The sequence below is a fragment of the Balaenoptera borealis genome (assembly GCF_965194805.1).
Source record: "Balaenoptera borealis genome assembly, chromosome: 8".
Taxonomy (NCBI): domain Eukaryota; kingdom Metazoa; phylum Chordata; class Mammalia; order Artiodactyla; family Balaenopteridae; genus Balaenoptera; species Balaenoptera borealis.
Window position 1 is genome coordinate 88,744,058 of NC_138865.1, and position 18,716 is coordinate 88,762,773.

The 18,716-nt window shown below is 46.0% G+C and overlaps 1 protein-coding gene across 1 annotated transcript in view; it reads right to left on the minus strand.

The window, feature by feature from the left end:
* LOC309634268 (uncharacterized protein) overlaps window positions 1-18,716 on the minus strand; it is a 145,050-nt gene that overhangs the window by 30,093 nt on the left and 96,241 nt on the right. The window contains exons 5-7 of the mRNA XM_082404249.1: window positions 15,943-16,040; window positions 3,408-3,535; window positions 2,752-2,929 (exon numbers count right to left, since the gene is read on the minus strand). Coding sequence (XP_082260375.1) covers window positions 2,752-2,929; window positions 3,408-3,535; window positions 15,943-16,012 — 376 coding nt within the window. The 5' untranslated portion in view covers window positions 16,013-16,040. The remainder of the gene's footprint in view (window positions 1-2,751; window positions 2,930-3,407; window positions 3,536-15,942; window positions 16,041-18,716) is intronic.

Sequence of the window (18,716 nt, forward strand, 5' to 3'; positions counted from 1 at the left end):
CTGTGGAAAATGAACAAAGCAGGAGGCATAACCCTCCCAGACTTCAGATAATACCACAAAGCTACAGTAATCAAAACAGGAAGGTACTGGCACAAAACAGACATATGGACCAATGGAACAGAATAAAGAGCCCAAAAATAATGGACAATTAATCTTGGACAAAGGAGGCAAGAATATACAATGGGGAAAAGACAGTCTCTTCAGCAAGTAGTGTTGGATAAGTTGGACAGCCACATGTAAATCAGTGAAGTTATTAGAACATACCCTCACACCACACACAAAAATAAACTCAAAATGGCTTAAAGACTTAAATATAAGACATGACACCATAAAACTCCTAGAAGAGAACATAGGCAAAACATTCTGACATAAATCATACCAATGTTTTCTTTTTTTTTTTTTTCATATGAATGTTTTCTTAGGTCAGTCTCCAAGGCAATAGAAAGAAAAGCAAAAATAAACAAATGGGACCTAATCAAACTTACAAGCTTCTGTATAGCAAAAGAAACTATAAACAAAACAAAAAGACAACCTACGAACTGGGAGAAAATATTTGCAAATGATGCAACCAACAAGGGCTTAATTTCCAAAATATACAAACAGCTCATACAACTCAATAACAAAACACAAACAACCCAATTGAAAGATGGGCAGAAAACCTAAATAGACATTTTTCCAAAGAAGACATACAGATAGTCAATAGGTACATGAAAAGATGCTCAACATTGCTAATTATTAGACAAATGCAAATCAAAACTACAATGAGGTACCACCTCACACCAGTCAGAATGGCCATCATTAAAAAGTCTACAAATAATAAATATTGGAGAGGGTGTGGCGAAAAGGGAACCTTCCTCCACTGTTGGTGGGAATGTAAATTGGTGTAGCCATTATGGAAAACAGTATGGAAGTTTCTCAAAAAACTAAAAATAGAGTTGCCATATGATCCAGCAATTTCACTCCTGGCCATATATCTGGACAAAACTGTAATTTGAAAAGATACATGCATCCCTATGTTCATAGCAGCACTATTTACAATAGCCAAGACATGGAAACAACCTAAATATCCATCGACAGATGAATGGATAAAGATGTGGTATATATATATACAATGGAATATTACTCAGCCATAAAAAGAATGAAATAATGTCATTTGCAGCTATATGGATGCACTTAGAGATTATCATACTAAGCGAAGTGAGTCAGAAAGAGAAAGACAAATGCCATATGATATCACTTATATGTGGAATCTAAAATACGACACAAAGGAACATATCTATGAAACAGAAACAGACTCACTGACATAGAGAACAGACTTGTGGTTGCCAAGGGGGTGGGGGGTGGGGGAGGGAAGGAATGGGAGTTTGGGATTAGCAGATGCAAACTAGTATATATAGGATGGATAAACAAGGTCCTACTGTGTAGCACAGGGAACTATATTCAATATCCTGTGATAAACCAAAATGGAAAAGAATATGTAAAAGAATATATACATATGTAAAACTGAGTCATTCTGTGTACAGCAAAAATTAATGCAACATTGTAAATAACTATACTTCAATAAAATTTTTAAAAAAGAAAGAAAAAAACAGAAATGGGCTTCCCTGGTGGCGCAGTGGTTGAGAATCTGCCTGCCAATGCAGGGGACACGGGTTCGAGCCCTGGTCTGGGAAGATCCCACATGCCGCAGAGCAACTGGGCCCGTGAGCCACAATTACTGAGCCTGCGCGTCTGGAGCCTGTGCTCCGCAACAAGAGAGGCCGCAACAGTGAGAGGCCCGCGTACCGCGATGAAGAGTGGCCCCCACTTGCCGCAACTAGAGAAAGCCCTCGCACAGAAACGAAGACCCAACACAGCCATAAATAAATAAATAAATAAATAAACCCAAAGTTAAAAAAAAAAAAAAAAAAAGAAACAGAAATGATCAGAAAAAAAAATGCACAATCCTGTCCCTGCCCCAAACCTATCACCCTGGTCCTCCAGGAGCTGGACCCAGGAATCTGCATTTTAGCAAGTATCCCCAGGTGATTCTACTGCTCATCAGATGTGAAAACATTCCTGGATTCCATGTTTCCATGGGCTATGGACCAGTGAGATGAATTATCACCATCCCAGGCAGCCTGAGTCCTTCGCTGTCCCTTTCTGAGAACAGCAGTTACAACTGGGTCCTCCCCTTGCCCCACTGTCTCCTCGTCTTTGCTCCTAAAAGCCCAAGCAAAGAATGTAGATGATTTGTCAGAACTACCAATAAGTTTGGGTGGATCTGGTCCCTTTCCTCACTGTACCTGTAGGAAAACTGAGGTCAGAGGATGAAGGAGGCAGGGTCCAGGAAGAGCCTGTCCTCCCTACCTCTACAATTAGAAAAAAGCCCTGCAGAAGGAAATCTCTTACTCCCAAGTCTCCTGGGAGTATCAGAGTTCAGGAATGGGCCTATGTTGTCATAAAATAAGCATGGCCTTGGGAATCAGACAGACCTGAGGTCAGATTCTAACTCCTCTCCTTGAAGCAAATAAATGGAGGTGTCTGAGCTTCGGGTCCCAATCTTGAAAATGGGATTAGAGCTGATTAGGATTAGAACTAACATATATGAAGTGCCTGGCACATGGTATGTGCAGAATAAACAGATGTGATGATTAGTAGGAGACTCTGTATCAACCAGGAAGTCCTGTCACATTGTCTGGAATGTTACACAGTTTGGGTGGCAGGAGTCGAGGGAGAAAGGAATGCTGGCTTTCCCAATGCTTCACCTACTGTCTTTAGGTTCTTCCTTCCTCTTGTGACCTGCATGCCTGAACTCCAAGTTCACCTGGGAGCTGTCCCATTTCCTGAGCAGCGACTGTGGGCTGGGTCCTGTGAGGGGCACTGGGGTTTCAGTTCCTGCCCGGAGGAGCACCCAAGCTGACAGACAGGCAGGCATGTGTATGGAGAGCTGCAGTAAGAGGGCAAAATGAGAGTCCAGGGGAGGAAGTGGAGTTTGGGGCGGGCCCCAGGGCAGGCAGGGGCCAAGATGAATGCAAGCCTGGCAGTCTACAGATGGGTAAGCGCAGGGTCAGGGACTTGGGCAAACACTCCTAGTGGCCCTAAAACCAGGCTGCCTTGCCTCTCCTTCTATTTTGGAGTTTATCTTTTAGGGAAAGCTGAATTGATACACTGTCAATAAAGAGCCCAGCAGATATGTAAGAGCTTAGTATGAACTTGTAGGCAGGAAGCTAATCAAATATGTTAAGCAAACTGAGATTCACAAAGACTTTTGTACACCTATCTGAGCTAATATTTCAGAAAGAAAGACGGCACCCCTTCCCCCCGAACCTCGGCACAGTATTTGTGTTAATAAATACTGTTTACAAAGCATTTTGGTCTCAAAATCACCTCCACGTGGATGTTCAGATGCAAGAGCAAGAACTCACCTTAAACAGCACTTTGCTCTTTTCAGGGCCACTCTTGGTGTGTGGGTCCTGGGAGTCCAGAGGCCTGTGTTCTAGCCAATCTGTGTTTGACTTGTTCTGTGTCCCTCTCTGGGCCTCAGCAGCTCTGTCTGTGAAATGTGAGCATTAGGCTAATTGCCTCCCAGGGCTCCTGCAGATCCAGAGTTCTGGGACCCTACCATCTTTTTCTGGATACTTGTAACAACCCTGGGAGGCAGACATCATCATGCCCATTATACAGATGGATAGTCAAGGCTCCGAGGTCACCAGAGAGTCAGAGGCTGAGCCAGACCAGAACCCAGAGCCCCAGACCTTTCCTGAGTATTCCTTCTAGAAATCCATGTGTGTACACATCCATGGATATCAGGGTGCGTGTTTCCACATGTGCCCCAGAGCTGCCCTGCAGTTGTTCCTGGATGCTGCGTGTGCAGACCCATAGGCTGGGCCAGGCCTGTTCCAGGCAGTTCCACCCTGTGGGAGGTGGGGGAGAAGGAAGGAGTGGGGAGGGAGCTACACCTACATTTTTGTGCTGCCCACTGATTTCAGCTGCTGCAGCTCAGGCTCCTGAATGCTGTGTACTTAGCTAAGTCTGAGTGACTCCATACACGGGCAGTGAGCTGGAACGCGCCCCTCCAAGCACCACAACTGTGAGTTCCTCTCACAGCTGGGATCCAGGCCTGCGGGAGCATCCATGGATCTGCACGCAGAAACAAACGCATACACGCACATACACACGCATAAACATGCACGCGTGCACACACACGTGGCAAATTTTTTTCCCCACTCTGGTCCCAGTTTTCTCATCAGTAAAATGGGAGACAACTCTCTTTGCCTTGCCAGAGGATCCTCTGAGTTCAGAGACATTGCAGTTAACTTCGCAAACTGTAAAGAGCTGGGAAAGACCCTGTTGAGATAACGCTCATCCACATGAATGGCAGAGAATGGGACTTTTTTCCTTTTTCTCAAATAATAAAAGAAGCCATGTGAGCTGCCTTTAAAGGAGACTAGATAAATTTACTCTAGTTTTATCTTAATACAAAATTGGCGATTTCAACCTCAGAATCACACTATCCAGTGTGCCCTCCTCCTGCCAAATCTGGAATGGTTTGATTGCAGAGAATACCGTGACTCACAATTCAAAAGGAAGATGATACAGTGAGATGGTTAAGAGAATGGACTCTGGAATCAGACTGCCTGGCTTCTAACCCCAGTTCTGCCGCTTGCTGATTGTGTCACGTTGCCTCAGACGTGTTATTAACTGCCTTGTGCCTCAGATTCCCCATCTGTCAGGTGGGATTTCACTGGATAGCTATGAGGATCTGCACATTCAAAACTGTTCCATAAGAGTGGCTATTTTTGATGGACGTATTCAAGGTCACTCAGAGATTCATTGCCAGTGCCAAGGCTAGCCCAGAGCTCTCCTGTGTCCCCTCCATTCTACACTGGCTTTGAGAGAACCCTCTGTTTTTGGAGGGAAGGCAGGTACTCTGCCCCAACTCTCTGCCCACAGCTTTGTCTAAGGTCCCATGGGAGGTTTTAATGAGGGAAACTCAAACTCTCACTGGTTAAAGGCAAAAAGGTGGGGCTTTCTGCTCCACCCTCTACCAGTGATAGCATCAATATCACCGTCATCTGTGCCTGGACACCAACGTCTTGTGGCAGAGAGTTTGATACCCTGAGGGCTGTAAGGACTTAAAAATTTATTGGAAAAGGAATAAACTAAATGAAGAATTGGGCTCCAATTTCTGCTCTGCCCTGACAAGCTGGATGACCTAGGCAAGTCACTTCATCTCTCTAAGCCTTTGGAGAGAACAACATTGGTTGCAGTTCTTAAGGCTAGGATTTGATAGGATCAGAAATGTCACACTCCTGAGGATGTTGATAAAAAGCACTTGCTCAGCTTGGTGAAAGTGTGAGGAGAAATCAAACATGGAGACTGACTCTAACCTGCTAAGCTGCCAAGAGCCATCATAAGACCTCATTATTGAAAAATTACTGATGATGGTAATTTTATTTGCAATTCAATCACAACACAAGAAGCCAAGACACAAAAGATCAAGTCATGGAAGCTGTCTGTTCTTAAGGCAGCTGCCCAGAGGGTGAAAACGGGTGAGGCTTCAGGCTGTGAGTGAGCACTGTGGTAAAAGGGCTAAGCACGTGGCTTTTGGTGTTAGCCAAACCTGGGTTTGAATCCCTGCTTGGTCACTTACTAACAGCTGATTGACCTTAGATAAGTCCCTCAACCCTCTGCATCTCAGCTTCCTCATCTGTAAAATGGGCATGATAATCATAGCCCACATGGCTGTGTGCAGGATTACATAAGGTGAGGCAGTGGAAAGCTCCCAGCACATAGTAAGCTCAATAAATGGAAGATGTGGGTCTCATTTCAGATTCTCTTGCCTTGGTGCGAGAGAAATAAAACTCAAGTAGTTTTATTTCTTAACAAAGAAAGCTTAAGCAAAGAAGGCATTTTATTGTTTTAAGTAACCAAGAAGGGCAGGGGTGGAGCTGGCCTCAAGGAGGTCTGGTACCAGGGACTCAGACACCAAGACACTTTCTTCTCAGCTTCTCATCTCTAACTGTTGGCTTCATTTCATCCTGCCACAGACAGGCTTCTCCATGGGTGTGGATTTGGCTTCCACAAGCTCTCCATCACATCAGGAGAGGATTCTTTCCCACCAGCTAAAAGATACCCCAAGAAAGGACTCCAGTTGGCCTGGTTTGGGTCACATGATCGTCCTTGGACCAATCACAGTAGCCAGGAGGTTGGAGCCTTCTGATTGGCTCAGCCTGGGTCATGTGCCTAAGGCCTCAAGGGGTGTTTCTTCCTAGAATAAACAGAGGAAGGGGGTGCTGTGCAATTTTCTCCTTAGAGACAGCAACATGCGGGTGGAGTTGGCGAACAGTTCTCTGCACCAGCTGCTGGGGATGGCATGAAGCCACTTCTTACAAGTGTTACATCCTCTTACCGTGTCTCTGGTGCCATGTTTATCCTAAAATGTACTCTTTGTAGAAACAGCTCAACTTAATACAGCTTAATGCTGCCCAAACCCACCATCTTCAGCTGCTGTTTGCAGAGCTTATGCAGTGCTCACAGCAGATGGAGCCCAGGCACGATGGCGGTCTCCCTGGAGGGCGGAGTGAATCTTTCCCTGCCTCTACCCACCATCTCCAGACAGTGGGACCCTTGCCTCTGGTTCCGCCACTGACCCCGGGCTGCAGATCTCAAGGAGACTGGGAGTTGTGTACTTAAAGTAAAAAATGATAGCACTAGAAGGAACCCCATTTCACAGGTGGGGAGACTGGCCCATTTCACAGGTGGGGAGACTGAAGGCACAAGAGGACAAGGGGCCTGCCTACCCAAGGACACAGAGCTCCTTTGGGAACTGTGTCATCACCAAGCATCCTCAGCCCATGGATATGGTAGGTCCTCAATAAAGGAATATTCCAGGCCTCCTGATTCCCAAGCCCATATCATTCTGCTTCCTCTTGAGCTTAAAAATCTTAATTTCTAGATCTAAAGTCCTTTCCCATTCTAAGGGGGATGGGTCCTTGGCCCGGAAGGGTAGGAATGACCAAAATGTTCACAATCCTAGCTGAAGTGACTGAGAAGTGGTGTGTGGTATTAGGGACAGGCAGATGGCGAGGAACAGATGGGAGCAAGGTGAATATACTCATCATCTTTTTACAATTTATGATTTGGTCCTGTGTGTGATAGGCAGGGCAGGGGTTCCATTCCCATCTGCTGGATGAGAAGACTGAAGCTCCAAAAGGGCAAGTGACTTACTCAGCCTTCCTTCCCTTCCAGCAAATTGTGGAGGCACTTAGACCCCTTCTCAAGTTTTGGAGTTTCAGCTTCTGGCTCACCAGCCCTCTGTAGCAGACACTTTGGTGGCTCACCCACATGCCCTCAGCCCCTGCCGCTCTGCCTGGGGGCTCTAGCTGCTGGTCATTCCCAGCACCGGCCAGACATGCTAGGGAATTAACAGTCCCCTCCCTGGCAGCAGTTTTCCACTGGTGGCTGACACGAGTTCGGAGATACATACTCCAGCTGCCTCGCCCCTCAGGTGGGTCAGCGCCAAAGCCGTACACACTGGTTCCCAGAGCCCCCAGCATAATCAAGCTCCAGTTACTAACAGGGGCCACTTGCTTGATAATGTGCCATTCACTGTGCTCTTCCCCTTCCCTGCTTTACTTCCAGGCTCCCTGGCAGCATTTCCTGGGACTCCCTCCCAAATAAACTACTTGCACTTGAATCTTTGTCTTAGAGTCGCCTTCTAAAGTCACCCAAACTAAGAAAATCACCTTCTTTTGAAAAAAACAGGGTGGACCGATTGGCTAAATAATGACAGATACAGCCTATAAAAAGTAAATTCAAGTCAGGTCTAGAACGCCACAATGCCTGCCTACCCCTTTCCCGGCTCCACCCTCACCAGTCCTGCAAGTTTCTCCACCACTCATTAAGGAGGTCATTATGTGTGAGGGTATCACGGGTCATGCTACTGAGAACCAGCGCCATGCAGGGCTGACTCCATCCCTGAGCAGTGGGTGACAGTTTCCCATGGCTCTGACAAGGTGTCAGGAGTGAGTCGGCACACGCTCTGCCTTCTCAGGCAGGCGGCTGGTCTGTCCTGATGCCACAGATGAACGCAGCCTCATGTCACCCCGTTCCAGGACTGACCCTCTCCCTAGGATGACCTATGCCTGGGCCTGAGAACTCGAGTCGTGAAGTGGGTCATGGAATGCCGGAGCAGGAGACAGCCGCAGGGACTGGGCTCCGCGTCTAACCCACCCATGGTAGGGGGAGGAGCTGAGACCTGGGGGCACAAGGTCTGTCCAAGGTCACACAATGCATCAGGAGTGGAACAGCGTATGAACCCAGGCTTTTTTCCTTTTATTTCCAGTTTGATGTATTTGCTTCTCATTATCAGACTGTAGGGAAAGAGGAGAGGGGAGCAGGGCAGAAGAGCAGGAGCGCTGGATTGAAGGCAGGCAGACCTCGGCTTAAAACCTGCTTTCGCTGACTGTTGGCTGTGTGACCTTAAGCGAGTTACTCAGTTTCATGTGCCTCAGTTTCCACGATTGTAAAGTCAACATTCTATTACCTTTCCAACAGTGCTATTGGGAGGCTCAGCAGAGATAACCGAGGTGGAAGGCACCTGGTAATAAGAGATGCTCAATAAACACCAGGTGACTCTGAGTCTAAAAGGAGATCCCTCCCATTGTACAGGCTCCCACGTGGGTTAAACTCCACAGAGAGTTTATATAGAAGTGTCCTCACCATCTTCATCATCACTTCTAGAAAGTCTATAGCACAGTCTAGTGCAGAATTTCCGGATGGTGTCCTTTAGAGTAAGTGCTACTGCTGTGTGAGAAAAGGTGCCACGTGAAAAAAGAACTGCACTGCCAAATACATCTGGAAAGGATGGCATTAACGTCGACCAAGTTCACAGGCTGCAGGACCTGTCATGGCCTCTGCTCCTCGATGTGCTTTGTTCACATGCAGCATCTCCCAGCACATCTGACCGTATAACTCTTTGTCAGGAGCATTAAATATCTCCCAGTAGTTGGGAATGCTCCAGGAAGCAGTTTGGGAAACAGTTGCTGTCCAATGGAAAGGCCACCTGACTGAAGTCAGTTACTGTCACTTATTCATGTGACCTTAAACATGTTCCTGACCTGTATGGGCCTCAGTTTCCCCATCTGTAAAAAGAGAGGGGGAAGTGGAATCCCTAAGGCTGCTTCCAGTTCTGATGTGCTGGGATCTTGAAGCTCTTCTCCTCCACCATTAGCTCCCTGCTTGTAATCCTAGTTCACCGAACTCTGGCCAAGGACGGTGCTGGGAGAAGGGCAGAGGGTTCCAAGAGGGCACCGGCAAGCAGCCCCATGGCTGGTTTCACATCTGCCCTTCAAACGTAAGTGGAACTGTGCTGGGCAGGGTGCAACTAGCCTCCTGCCTGGAGAGAAGACAGGAGAGCTGCTGTCTTCCCCTCCTTCCTCCTCTGCCCTGCTGCCGGAACAGTCAGCCGCTGGGGGATTAAGAGTGGGCCCAGCGCCCATTCAAGCCATTCAACAAGACAGGAAGCCAAGCGCGCTCTTGCCCGCCCGTCTCTGCTGGGCAGGTCGGCAGGATTACACGCATTGTGCTGGGGAATCAAACAAAGGAAGGCCCTGCCCATCAGGAAAGGCCGTGTCCAGGCGGGTATGCACCGCCCGATGGCTGGGGCGGGCTGCTGGGCTGCAGCGCTAATCCTCCCCTCCACCAAGCCACAAGCTGCACCCTCACGGTGCCCAGAGCTGCCCTTTACCTGCACAGTGAGTGGTTCGGGGTTCCCAGCGGTACGATGGGTGCCATCCATTACAGTGCCTCCCAAGACAAAGTCCCTGCATCCACACATGAAGTTTCAGCCTGCGCGCAGGAGTCTTTCCTGAGCACAATGCAGAGACCTGCATAAAGGGCAGGCAGACAGGCAGGCGGGTGAGGACAAGTTCACCTCTCTGAGCCAGAGGCTCCTGAAGGCCTCTGGGCAACGGGCATGTTCATCTTCTCTACCTTCATACAGCCACCATCTAATCCTTAACCTGGATCTGGCTTTGAAGGTGACTCGAACACAGACATATCCCTGTCAGTTCCCAAGGGCCAATGGGCCAGATGTGACTGGACAGCCAGGCTCCGTGCAGGTGGGTCCCACCTGGCCACTTGAAAACATGGGCATTCACCATCTGGGATCCTGTGATTTGCGCTCCAGGTGATTCTGGGTGCCCTGAACTTTACTCATGCCTAATTTCAGCCATATCTGTGTACACCCGCGCTATTACTGATAATGTTTTTCTTTTTATCAACTTGCTTTTTAAATTGAAGTAACTCCTTTAGCCTTTTGCTAAGCAATAATATCTATGAAATCATGGGTCTTACATGCTAGTAGTTCCTAATACAATAAAAATAATTTCCCAACCATAAAAAAAATGGTATGTCCTTAGACTACCTAAAATCAGCTTGGGAGTTACCAGTGGTAAGTGACATAGAGAGAATGAGATTGGATAGTCTCTAAGCCCCCTTCAACTTTTGGGAGCTGGGATTATAGGATACTGAGAATCCTCAATGCCACTGATTCCAAAATTCTCCACGATCACCTAAGCCAGACCCTCAAGAGTCCTTCCCAGACTCTCCCGATGCAGTCACTAGGCAGTCCTGCCTCCTGAATATCTCTCCCATCCCCAGGGCCACTGCCTTGGTTCAGGCTTTCACCCACTCTCACCCGAATGCCTGCAGTAGCGCCTGGCTGGTCCGCCTGTACCTCCTGACTGCCTCTAATCCCTCTCCACCCTGCAGCCAGAGCTCTCTTTTGGCCATGCATATTAAAGTACCTGGAACATGGGAAACACTCCACTAATGATAGCTATGATATTTTTTAAGAATACAAATCTAATCATGTCTCTTTACTGCTTAAAAGCTTTCCATGGTTTCCCCATAGACCTCAGGATAAATGGAAACTCTGTAACCCGGTATGGAAGGCTCTTTCTGATCTAGCCCCTACCTAGTCCTTTAGCTGTGTTTTCCATCACTTCCCAACTCTATCCCTATGTTTCAGTGAAACCAGAACACTGAGGTGTCCACGTGTGCCACGCTGTTTCATGCCTCTGTGCTTTTGCTGATTCTGTCTCTTCTGCCAGGAATGTTCCCCCTTCCCTGACTGCCACCTCTTCCTCAGATGTCTAGCCAATTTAGGATCTTACTAAATTGCATCATCCTCTCTGTATCAGTTAGCTTCTGCTGCATAACAAACCCAAACCTAGTGGTTTAAAACAAAAAACACTGATTATTTCTCATAAGTCTGTGGATTGGGTGGATGGTTCTTCTAGTCTAGGCTGACTCAGCTAGGGCCAGATGGTCTGGAGTGGCCTCACTCACATGTCAGGGGCCTCGGCTGGGATGTCTGGGATAGCAAGGATGGCTAGAGTCTCTCTGGACATGATCTCACCCTCCAGGAGGCTAGCTTGGACTTGTTTACATGGTGAACTCAGGTTCCCAGCAACAAGAGAAACGGCAAGCCCCAGTGTGCAAGTGCTTGTGAAACCTCTGCTTACGTCACATTTGCAGATGTTCACTGGCCAAAGCAAGTCACCAGATTCAAGGGGTAAAGAGTGGAAGAGCAGCAAAGTCATATTGTAAAAGGCGTGCATATTAGCATTGGCGGTAATTATAGCTCTTTTATAAAATACCACCTTTTCTGAAATTTTCTACAGTGAAAAACTCTTGTCTCCCTGGTACATGTTTTCCCCTTATTCTGGTAACATCACCCTCATTTCTCTTGAAGAACTAGTCCCTCCTCACTTCAATCAAAATCCCTCCCCCAGCCACAGTACCTCATCTCCTGGGCTACGGTGACCGGCCCAAAGGTCAGGCATATGACCCAACAAAAGCCATTCAGTATTCTTCCCTAGGATTTTTAAATTGGAGCTGGAAGTAAAGAACCCTCTCCTCTCGGTTGAGGAAGCTGGGAAGACACGCCCAGAACTACCAGCAATCATGAAGCTGCCAAACCTACATGAAACCATATCCTAACCATCCCATGGTTTGCTCACAGGAACCAATTAATGCCCCCTATTTGCCTAAGTTGATTAGAATATCTATCACATGCACCCAGAGTCCTGACCACCTCACCTTTCCTGGTCCCAGGCAGAAGTGACCATACCTCCTCCTTTGTTCCACTATTATACCTGGGGTTCACCTCAATTATCAAGTGTTGGCTACATGACATCAGTCAAGAAACGGTAAAGCAGCCAAATGCAGACCTCAGCAGCCAGGAAGGTCAACAGCACTGCACAAAAGATATCACCTTCTCAATGTTTCTGTTCAAAGGAGAATTCTTATTCAGCTTGGATTCCAACCAGGAAATTATTCTTCCAACCAAAGGAAACAGATTATAACTCTCAGAATTGTCACATCCCTGCAGAAAACAGGGAGATTTGGAGCAGGCTGCTCATATTAGGAGAAGAGAAGCCATCCTTAGATGCGGGCAGAGGCAGGGTGCTGGAATCTTGAAGAGTGAACAGAGGAAATAGACGTCTTCTCTAGGAATAAACTAACAAAGGCTTGCACTTATCACAAGCTCTGAGTAATGTCATAAGACAAGCCTAAAGATGTTCTTTCAATATTAATAAAGGCCATGAGACAAGAAAATATCACCCTCTTGCAGGTGGCACAGGATTCCAGAAGAAGATCTGTGAACTTGGAACAAGACAGACCCATAACGGACCTGAAAGGAGGACCTTCCTTAGTTAAGTTGATCTTTGGAGACCGGGACACACTCTCAAATACTAGGGTTTCTAGAGGCATGCCTGAGGGATTATACTGTACCTCCAGGTGTACAGCATTTACTTGCTGGTCTCTCGGCATTGTGACATTGTTTGATAGGACTGTATGCCCTTACATACCCACAAAGGAGAGCTCTCGTGTGTAATCCTATTTCTCACTCCCAGTGAGTTGTACTCCAGCTACCCTCAATCCCATAATCTCTCCAGCTCAATCTTCCAACCACATCCGGAATTACTGTAGCTGAAATTGAGCTTATACCTTTGTGGTACTCCAGTGTACACTGGTTAGGAATTGCTGCCTTAGCTATACAGCTAAGCCAATGAGACCCTCTGACAAGGAGCTGGATGTTTATGTCAGAGCTCACGGATTTGCAGTATATTGTACATACTCTCATGCATAAATAAGTATATTAAAATATATGTAATTCTTGCTTAATAATATGCTTCAATCTTTTTTAGTAGTCCATTTATCTTAAAAAAATTTTTAAATTATTAACTGCATACAGTAAAGTACTGGAAATGTCCTATATCTTGATCTTGGTATACGTTTATATATTCCTATATATGCTCATAGATTCCTGGCTTCTTTTGTTCAGCATAATGTTTTTGAGATTCATTCACGTTGTTGCATATATCAGTTGTTTGTTCTTTGTCGTTGCTGAGAAGTATTCCATTGTGTGAATATATTGTAATTTGTTTATAGACACTAGGACACCTCCAGTTTAGGGATATTATGAATAACACTGCTATGAATCATCTTGTCTTTTGGTGAACTACATTTCTCTTTGGTTTATATTCAAGAGTGGAAATTCTGGGGCTTCCCTGGTGGCGTAGTGGTTGAGACTCTGCCTGCCAGTGCAGGGGACACGGGTTCAAGCTCTGGTCTGGGAATATCCCACATGCCACGGAGCAGCTAGCCCCGTGAGCCACAATTACTGAGGCTGCGCGTCTGGAGCCTGTGCTCCACAACAAGAGAGGCCGCGATAGTGAGAGGCCCACGTACCGCGATGAAGAGTGGCCCCCGCTCGCCGCAACTAGAGAAAGCCCTCGCACAGAAACGAAGACCCAACACAGCCATAAAAAAAAAAAAAAAAAAAAAAGAATACCTACCGTGTTTAGTACAGTTCCTAGTGCCATTAAAACATTAAAAAAAAAAAAAGAGTGGAAATTCTGGATCATAGGATAGGTGTATATTTAGATCTAGTATGGGATTTTAATAAATTACTGAGGTTTTTTCCCTTCATAAAGTCCCTCCAGGTACTGTTATATGCAGGTTCCCAGACTGAGATGGATTCTACCTGAACTTCAGCCTATATTCTGGTGTTCTAGACCAGCCCATCCAGATCAGCAGCCCCCTTTACAGAATGCTGTCTTAATAAAGCATTTTTCTACCTTGTCTGTGCTACAGACCACACAGGCACTGTCTCACACTCCACTGTAAACATTGTTTTATATTCCACAACCCCCTCCAATCCCCACAAGACTGAATGCTCTCTGAAGGCAGATACTCTGCCATCCCTATAATCTCCCTTGTTTGGCATACAATAGATAATGTCTAAAGATTAAATAATAATAGCTAGTTTATTAGTTAGCTGTTGCTGTATGACAAATTACCCTAAAGCTTAGTGGCTTAAAACCACATTTGTTGGGCTTCCCTGGTGGCGCAGTGGTTGAGAATCTGCCTGCCAATGCAGGGGACACAGGTTCGAGCCCTGGTCTGGGAAGATCCCACATGCCGTGGAGCAACTAGGCCCGTGAGCCACAACTACTGAGCCTGCGCGTCTGGAGCCTGTGCTCCGCAACAAGACAGGCCACGATAGTGAGAGGTCCGTGCACCGCGATGAAGAGTGGCCCCCACTTGCCGCAACTAGAGAAAAGTCCTTGCACAGAAACGAAGACCCAACACAGCCATAAATAAAAATAAATATAAATAAATTTTTAAAAATTTAAAAAAAAACCAACAAAACACATTTGTTATCTCAGAGTTTCTATGGGTCAGAGAGCCAAGAGTAGCTGACCTGAGTGGTCTGGCTCAGAGTCTCTCATGAGATTGCAATCAAGGCACTGACCAGAGCTGCAGTCATCTGAAGGCTTGACTGGGACTGGAGGAGCCTCCTCCAAATTCACTTACTGCTGGCTGATGTCTGGACACCTCAGTTCCCTGCCACAGAGTCCTTATGACATGAAAGCTGGCTTCCCCAAAGCAAGTGACTAAAGAGAGAGAGCAAGGGCCAAGCTGCATTGTCTTTTATGACCTAGTCCTTGAAGTCACACGTGGTTACTTCTGCTTTATTCCATTCATTAGAAGTGAGGCACTAGATCCAGTCAATACTCAAGAAGAAGAGAATTAAGCCTCACCTCTTGAAGGAAGGAATATTAAAGAAGTTGTAGAGATATCCTAAAACCATCATCTCTAATAGTAGCTAACATTTACTGAGTGGTTACTATGTGCCAGGTGCTACACTGTGTGTTTTTACAGAGCATTTTGTTTAATCCTTATTACAATCCTACAAGGGAGATACTATCCTCAGTTTTTCAGGCAAGAAAACTGAGGTGCTGAGAGACTAAGGAATTTGCCCAAGGTCCCACATCCAATGACAGAGCTAGGACGGGAACCCAGGAGTTAGACTCCAGAGCTTTTGCTCCTAACCACTAAGTTATATAATGAATGAGAGATGGTGGATGATTTTATGAGTCTAGGTTCTCAGATGGAGTGGTGGGCCAAACGGTGGCACCAAAGATATGTCCATTTCCTAATTTCCAGAACCCATGAATATTACCTTTCATGGCAAAAGATGTGATTAAGTTAAGGTTCTTGACAGGAGGAGCTTAATCCTGGATTATCTATGTAGACCCTACGTGCAATCATATGTATCTTCATGAGAGCTGGAAGGAGTTTTGACGCAGACAGAAGAGGAGAAAACACACAGGAAAGGTGAGGTGAAGACAGAGGCAGGGATTGGAGAGATGCAGCCCCAAGCAAAGGAATGCCAGCAGCAACCAGAAGCTGGAAGAGGCAAGGAATGAATTCTCCGCTAGGGCCTCCAGAGGAAGCGTAGCCATGCTGACACTTTGATTTGAAACTTCTGGCCTCCAGAACTGTGAGAGAATAAGTTTCTACAGTTTTAAGCCACCAAGTTTGTGGTACTGTGTTACAGCGGCCACAGGAAGCTAACATAGACAGCAAAATGTGTTCTACCTCCCTGTTCACCAGTGTTGCTCTTGAGGACTGGAATGGGGTGTTGCAGGCTTGTTAGCGTGGTTCTCATCTTTGGATCAACTTGGCATCAACTCATCCTGAAACAGCAGAAGAGAAATTAAAACCGGGTAAAAAAGAGGAAGAAAATTGTATAAAAACTACCTATATTATTATTGAACTTAAATTTTACTCTGATCTTCCTGCTAGCTGAGGCTAAAAGAAAATCGGGATGGATTATATAATTTTCATTTTCGATAAAAAGGAATCACATCTGTTCTTCAAGAAACACACGTCTTTCCCTCATATTATATTCTATGAATAACTGAGCAAGTATATCGTCATACACTGGACAAAACAAGAGATAAAATGTCAACAGTAACTTAAGAAGGTCGAGGGACTGTCCCCATGTGGAGGTTTCTCGTGTAATCCTTGGATAAAAACTACAGTCCAAAAGAGAAACACAGTTCAACATCCTGGCCACACAGGCTGGAATCCAGAAATGAGAGCTCACATGGATACAGGGTGCCAGAGTTCACAAAGTGCTTTTATACCCATCATCCTATATGTGCTCAAACAGTTCCTGAGAGCCAGGCAGGGCAGACAGTATAATCTGCATTTTCAAATGTATAAACCAAGGCCCAGAGAAGTGAAGAGAGTGTCCCAAGGTCACACAGCTGGTGACTGGCAGGGCTGGGTTTCAGTGAGACTCCAAGAACAGATCTCCAGGCACGCTGGCTCTACTTAGTCCACATGCCTCCTACTGTTCTCCAAGGATTTCATGCCCGTCTGTCGTATCTCTCCAAGCACACTGAGCCTTTGGAGGAAGGGTCCTCCTCTCATACTTCTTGAGAAGCCCCTGCTACCTGCCCAGGGCTGGTCCTGAAGGATATCCCACCATGTGTCACGTCCTGCCCCAGGAGAGAACATGCCCCACCCCACCCTGGCCTGCTCTTTTAGTCAGTTCCCAAGCCAGCTGCGAACAGCTGCCTAAAGGAGAGGAATCAAGGATGGGATTGTGGGGTTCAAACCCAGTACCTCACAGAGGGATCTGGGAGTGAGCACGATGCCCAGCCCGGCCAGGGCGCTGTCCACCCTGCAGTGCTGACCTGCGTCCAGTTGCTGGGAAAAGATGGGACCCCCCCCCCCCAGGGAGACGGGTTTGGCCTTCCCATCTCCCAGCCCTCCACGACCAGCGGCTGAGGGGGTTGGAGACATTTTGTCCCCTTACGGACCAGAAAGAGAAAGAGAAGGAGAAGGAAGGGCTGACTACTTCTGCTCTTCTCCCTCACTTTCTCCCCACCCATGCCCTTTGGTGCCTCTTTTTCCCTGATTCTTCCTCTGCTTTCACCCCATTCCAGCCTCCTTGTCTTTCCTCTGGAGTCACTTTCTTTCCACTTCCCTCATCCCTATCCTCTCTCTCTGTTTCTTCCCTCCTCCTTGTCTTTCCTCTGGAGTCACTTTCTTTCCACTTCCCTCATCCCTATCCTCTCTCTCTGTTTCTTCCCTCCTCCTTCTTTATTTTTTTTTTTATTGAAGTATCATCGATTTACAATATTATATTAGTTTTGGGTGTACAACATAGTGATTCAAATTTTTTATAGACTATACTCCTTTTAAAGTTATTACAAAATAATGGCTATATTTCCCTGTGCTGTATAATATATCCTTGTTGCTTATTTATTTTATACATAGTAGTTTGTGTCTCTTAAACCCATACCCCTATCTCACCCCTCCCCCCTTCCCTCTCCTCACTGGTAACCACTTATATGTTCTCTGTATCTGTGAGTCTGTCTCTGTTTTATTTTACACATTCACTTGTTTTATTTTTTTAGATTCCACATATAAGTGATAACATAGAGTATTCATATTTCTCTGTTTTACTTATTTCACTAAGTATAATACTCTCTTGGTCCAGCCACATTGTTGCAAGTTGCAGAATTTCATTCTTTTTAATGGTTGAGTAATATTCCATTATGTATATATACCACATATTCTTTAACCATTCATCTGTTGATGGGTACTTAGGTTGTTTCCGTATCTTGCTATTGTAAATAGTGCTGCTATGAACATTGGGGTGCATATATATTTTTTGGAATTAGTATTTTCATTTTCTTTGGATAAATACCCAGTAGCAGAACTGCTGGATGATATGGTAGTTCTATTTTTTATTTTTTTAAAGAACCTCATACTGTTTTACACAGTGGCTACACCAATTTACAATCCCACCAACAGTGTACTACAGTTCCCTTTTCTCTGCATCCTTGCCAATATTTGTTATTTGTAGACTTTTTAAAAATTTTATTTATTTATTTATTTATTTTTGGCTGCATTGGGTCTTTGTTGCTGTGTGCGAGCTTTCTCTAGTTGCGGCGAGCGGGGGTTACTCTTCATTGCAGTGCAAGGGTTTCTCATTGAGGTGGCTTCTCTTGTTGCGGAGCACAGGCCCTAGCCGCACGCAGGCTCAGCAGTTGTGGTGCATGGGCTTAGCTGCTCCACAGCACGTGGGATCTTCCCAGACCAGGACTCAAACCCGTGTCCCCTGCATTGGCAGGCGGATTCTTAACCACTGGGCCACCAGGGAAGTCCTATTTGTAGACTTTTTGATGATATCCATTTTGAGAGGCGTAAGGTGATATCTCATTGTGATTTTGATTTGCACTTCTCTGATGATTAGCAGTGTTGAGCAGTTTTTCATGTGCCTGTTGGCCATCTGTATATCCTCTTGGGAAAAATGTCTATTCAGGTCCTCTGCTCATTTTTAATTGGATCATTAT